At 42.7% G+C, this 5,426-nt stretch overlaps 1 protein-coding gene across 1 annotated transcript; it reads left to right on the forward strand.

Annotated features, from left to right (window-relative positions):
• The first annotated feature begins 721 nt into the window (after positions 1-721).
• LOC138348858 (uncharacterized) lies at positions 722-4,444 on the forward strand. Its single transcript, XM_069298450.1, has 5 exons — positions 722-1,175; positions 1,275-2,023; positions 2,129-2,252; positions 2,991-3,982; positions 4,154-4,444. Exons 1-5 carry the CDS (start codon positions 722-724, stop codon positions 4,442-4,444), a joined length of 2,610 nt encoding a protein of 869 aa, XP_069154551.1.
• Positions 4,445-5,426: the final 982 nt, after the last annotated feature.

Raw genomic sequence — 5,426 nt, forward strand, 5'->3', positions numbered from 1 at the left:
TCACATTTTTCTTTGGGCGTTGTGTTTATGTAGGATAAGAATGTTATAGCTTTTGCATCGCTTCAATTAGACGTGCATGATAGTAATTATCCTACTCATGACTTTGAGTTAGCGGCGGCGGTATTTGCTCTATAGATCAGGTAACATTATCTTTACGGTGTTAAGTGTGATTTGAATTATAGATAGTAGAGATGAATGGAATAACTCAAGGATTACAATATGACCATTCAATATCATCCAGGTAAGGCTAATATGATGACAGACGTTATGAGTAGAAAGTAGGTAAGTTTCAATTTTAGTAAAGAGTAAGGAGTTAAAGTTTTTCTTTTAAAGAAATAAAAGACGACTAAGTATTCCCTAAGAATTGATTTAAGACTTAATTTTCAAGGTAAGCAAATAGTAAGGATGTCAGTTCATTTAATAAAGTTATAAAGGAACTGTTAACTAAGATTATTAGGTTTAGGTTTAGACTCCGATACTTAGCTTAAGCCCATTGTAATTATGTAATTATAAATATCTCGCTATGCTAATGGAAAACCCCAAGAGGTCGTATTTTCTAATTCACTACAGCTTCTACATGGTATCAGAGCCTCGACGGGGAATCAAATCCTAGCCGAGAGCCCAACAATTCCGCCGCCAAAATACGATCCTCAAATCGTCGCTGCAACATCGCACGACACAATAGTCGAATTGGCAGATCGACACAGTCCCACGAAGAATCATGATAGGCGAGTCCATTCATCAATCCAGCAGCACTGTTTCCACCGAAACTGTTGCGAAGATTCGACCAATTCATGATCCGTGTTCCGTCTACTACTTGCACCCAACGGAAGGACCAAGCAACTCTTTAACTAAATACCTGCTAAAGGGAGATAGTTTCGATGTTTGGGAACAAGCGATTTGTCATGCACTCGAAGGCAGAAGCAAGATCGGTTTTCTATATGAAAACGAGTTTCCAAAACCAACGAATGATTTAGAACTTGATGCTTGGAAAGCAAATAAATCCATTATATGTTCATGGATATTTAATACTGCTGATGAAACAATCCAGCCTAGTCTCGTCGCCCACAAAATTGCCCACGAACTATGGACTAATATAAAAGCAAGATACGGAGGCACGAATGCTCCAAAATCTTGGCAGCTGAAGTCAGACCTACAAACGTTGCGGCAAAAAGGTCAATCTCTAGTCTCCTAGTACAATCAGTTTATCACAATTTGGAACCAATTGTACGGGTCGATCGATCCAACTTGCGGTTGTATATGTCCTGCGGCAGCCAAAATGCGTCTTCGCTTTGAGGAGGAGAAGACGCAGGCTTTTCTTCTAGGGCTGGACGATGCACAATTTGGTGCCACTCGCTCTCAAATTCTCGGCACCCGACCACTCCCTGTCCTTAATGAAGCATATTATCTTGTCTCTCAAGAGGAGAGACATAAATCGATTGTGCACAACCGAGATGACCAAACTGATGGACTGGCATTCGCGGCTGAAAATCAACCCACACAAACCCCAAAATACAAATGTACTCATTGCGGAAAAACTGGTCACTCTGCAGAACGGTGCTTTCTTTTGATAGGATTTCCCAGCGGAGGAAGAAGGGGTCGTGGGGGAGGACGCGGAGGTAGAAGTGGTCGTGGTTCTCCTTCTGGCAGAGAACAAACTGCAGGCCGAGGTGGGGGCTTGGCTGCACACGCTGACAGTTCCACTACACCAGCAGCGACAATCGGCAGCAACCAAGGCAACCAAAGCACGACTATTCCTGGATTATCGGCTGAACAGATGACTCGATTATTGCATATGCTAGACACTCCTACACAATCTGCAAACCACACGGGTACGGTACACGCTTTGTCACCTAATTGTTTAATTGATAGTGGTGCTTCACATCACATGATGGGTAATTTTTTATCACTTTATGATATTACATCTGTCCCTGAGTGTTCTATTGGTCTGCCGGATGGCACTCGAGTTGTGGCAAATTCTTGTGGGAGTGTACAGATTTCTAATAACTTAACTTTGCACAATGTATTATTTGTTCCTAACTTGAAGTGCAAACTGATCTCTGTTGGCTGTCTGATTAAATCAAATAATTGTCGTGTGATTTTTCATGATTGTTGTTGTGTGATACAGGACTGTGTTTTGACAACGGAGATTGGTCGGGGTACAGCTCGTAAGGGGGTATACGTGTTCCAGTCTCAAGCCTTCATGTCAGCTTCTAGAGCTAACCAAGTCGAGTTACTACACAAGGGACTGGGTCATCCATCTCCTGCAATTTTATGTTCCCCTCCTTTTAATAACTCCCCCTCAGATGTCAAACATTTAGAGTCGTGTGAAATCTGTTTTTATTCTAAGCAAACTCGTTCAAGTTTTCCTTCTAGTTCTAATAAAGCTACGTCTATTTTTTATTTAATTCATTGCGATTTATGGGGTCCTTATTCCACTTGTCTATCTTCTGGTTCACATTATTTTTTAACCATTGTCGATGATCATTCTAGAGCTGTCTGGGTGTACCTCGTAAGAGATAAAAGTGAAGTCACATCTTTTTTAAAACAATTCCTTACATTAATCCATACTCAGTACCACAAAACTATAAAAATTATCCGTTCTGACAATGGTACTGAATTTCTTAACACTCCTCTCCGTCAGTTTTATCATGACATGGGCGTTCTTATCCAAACATCATGCGTCGGTACCCCCCAACAAAATGAAAGAGTCGAGCGCAAACACCGTCATATCTTAAACGTAGCACGCTCCTTAATGTTCCAAGCCTCACTACCAGTCGAGTTTTGGGGGAAGTGTGTCCGTACCGCGGTTTATCTCATCAATCGCACGCCTAGTCGTATCCTCGGTGGAAAATCCCCATTTGAAATACTAAATAAAACCCCACCAGATATATCCCATCTACGTGTTTTCGGGTGTCTGTGTTTTGTTCGCAACATCCAGCGTCCACCAAATAAATTTGCACCTCTAAGTCTCAAATGTATGTTTCTAGGTTATCCTTACGGGACAAAGGGTTGGCGGGTATACGATTTGGAAACTCATCGTTTCTTTCATACACGTGACATCTCGTTTGATGAAACGACCTTTCCTTTCGCTTCCACACATACCAACCAGCAGCCCAAGACGTCCAAACCACCGGTCCACCAAGAAGATTTTCCGAACAACATTGCTGTCCCTACCCCGTCAACCAATTCCAACACTTCATTTAATTTCCTGCCACACAGCAGCACGCCCCAACAGTCAGCACCCACACCCGTTGTGCTTCCTATCGATAGCAGCACGTCTCAACAGCCAACACCCACAATGCCTCCCATCGACAGCAGCCCTCCCATCGACCTACGCGATATTTCGCCAAATCCACCACCTGCCCGTGCTTCAAGTCGTGTCCGTCATCCACCGAGCTATCTTTCTGAATATGTGTGTCAATCTGCTACCAACGTACCCTCCGTTACATGTCCCACGACGAGTCCTCGTTCAGGTACACGGTTCCCTATCACTAACTACGTTAATTATGACAAATTACATGACAGATATCGTGGTTTCTTGGCTGCCCTTTCTACTACAGACATCCCCAGATCATTTCGAGATGCTATTAAATTTGCTAATTGGAGGGAGGCTATGCAAATAGAAATCCGAGCCTTGGAAAATAATCAGACTGGGGTGTTGACTTATCTTCCAGCCGGTAGACGCGCTCTGGGTTGTCAATGGGTGTACAAGACAAAATATCATGCCGATGGATCTAAAGAAAGGGACAAAGCACGGCTGGTTGTTCTGGGTAATCATCAAGAATTTGGCACAGATTACACGGGTACTTTTGCTCCAGTTGCCCGAATGGGAACTGTACAAATACTTTTGTCAATTGCCGTTGCCAAGAATTGGGAAATTCACAAACTGGATGTAAATAACGCCTTCCTACACGGAGATATCACCGAGGAGGTCTACATGCGACTTCCACCCGGCTACTCTACCGCACACCCAGGCAAAGTATGTAGACTGCAAAAATCTCTCTATGGTTTACGGCAATCACCTAGAAATTGGTTTGAAAAACTGACAATTGCAATGGGGCCTTTGAAATATTTTCTGGGAATCGAATGTGCCCGTTCGTCAACCGGTTTAGTGTTGTGCTAACGCAAGTACGCTCTGGAAATCTTGCAGGAAGCTGGCCTCACTGGCTGCAAACCGGCATCGACCCCTTTGCCTCCTGGTCATGGCTTGGCTATGTCGACCAGCGCGCTGATTCGAGATCCAAGTAAATATCGTCGTCTAGTTGGTCGTCTCATCTATCTGACTATTACGCGCCCGGACATGGCTTATTCAATTCATCTCCTGTCCCAATTTATGCATGAGCCCAGAGTTGACCATCTCAACGCTGCTATGCGTGTGTTGCGTTACCTCAAAGGTCATCCTGGTCAGGGCATCCTTCTCCGCGCAGATAGTAATTTATAGCTTATGGCGTATTGTGACTCTCATTGGGCTACATGCCCTCTCTCTAGAAAGTCTGTTAGCGGCTATTTTGTCATGTTGGGATGCTCTCCCATTTCTTGGAAGACCAAGAAACAGACTACAGTCTCTCGCTCTTCTGCCGAAGCTGAATACCGGGCCATGGCTGACACTTGTTACGAAATTCAGTGGATTCAGCATATTCTTGGATGCCTTGGAGTCGCATCTACCGCAATTCCAAGGCTATATTGTGATAACCAATCTGCTCTCTACATCGCAGCTAATCCAGTATTTCATGAGCGTATGAAACATGTCGACATTGATTGTCATATTGTACGTGAATGTGTACGACGTCACGAGCTCTCAACTCATTACGTTCCCACGCGACTACAGCTAGCTGATTTGTTTACCAAACCTTTATCTCCTCCTACTTTTTCGTTTCTTGTTTCCAAGTTGGGCATTCACGATGTTCATGCTCCAACTTGAGGAGGAGTGTTAACTAAGATTATTAGGTTTAGGTTTAGACTCCGATACTGGGCTTAAGCCCATTGTAATTATGTAACTATATATATCTCGCTATGCTAATGGAAAACCCCAAGAGGTCGTATTTTTTAATTCACTACAGCTTCTACAGGAACTAAGTATACTCTAACAGTCTATAAATATTTTTATATTTAAGTTAAGAAGAAACTAAAGTTTAAAAAAGAGTTTTAATCAAGAAAAGGGAACAGTTACTCCAACAGAGCTTTGTAAGACTAAGTGTTAAGAAATTATGTCAACACAAAGAAGGATGTTTTCAAAAGCATGACCTAAAATATTTTTGGGAGTAGTATTTAGCAATATTATAGGGATGAGCAGTTCCAATAAACTCAAGTATCCACGGAAACCATGTATAAATCATGTGTATTAATGGGTCATACATTTTAGATGATCCCGTAAGTTAAGCTAGTGGATCCACTAAGTTTAGTAGTTCTATGCGATGACAAAG

Source organism: Solanum lycopersicum, chromosome 5 (assembly GCF_036512215.1).
Source record: "Solanum lycopersicum chromosome 5, SLM_r2.1".
Classification (NCBI taxonomy): domain Eukaryota; kingdom Viridiplantae; phylum Streptophyta; class Magnoliopsida; order Solanales; family Solanaceae; genus Solanum; species Solanum lycopersicum.

Excerpts from the sequence above, each read along its gene's own strand:
- LOC138348858 (XM_069298450.1), top strand. The coding sequence starts at position 722 with ATGATAGGCGAGTCCATTCATCAATCCAGCAGCACTGTTTCCACCGAA. Across the intron at positions 2,024-2,128 it reads ATAACTTAACTTTGCACAAT|GACTGTGTTTTGACAACGGA; the intron begins GTATTATTTGTT and ends TGTGTGATACAG. Across the intron at positions 3,983-4,153 it reads CTACCGCACACCCAGGCAAA|GAAGCTGGCCTCACTGGCTG; the intron begins GTATGTAGACTG and ends GAAATCTTGCAG.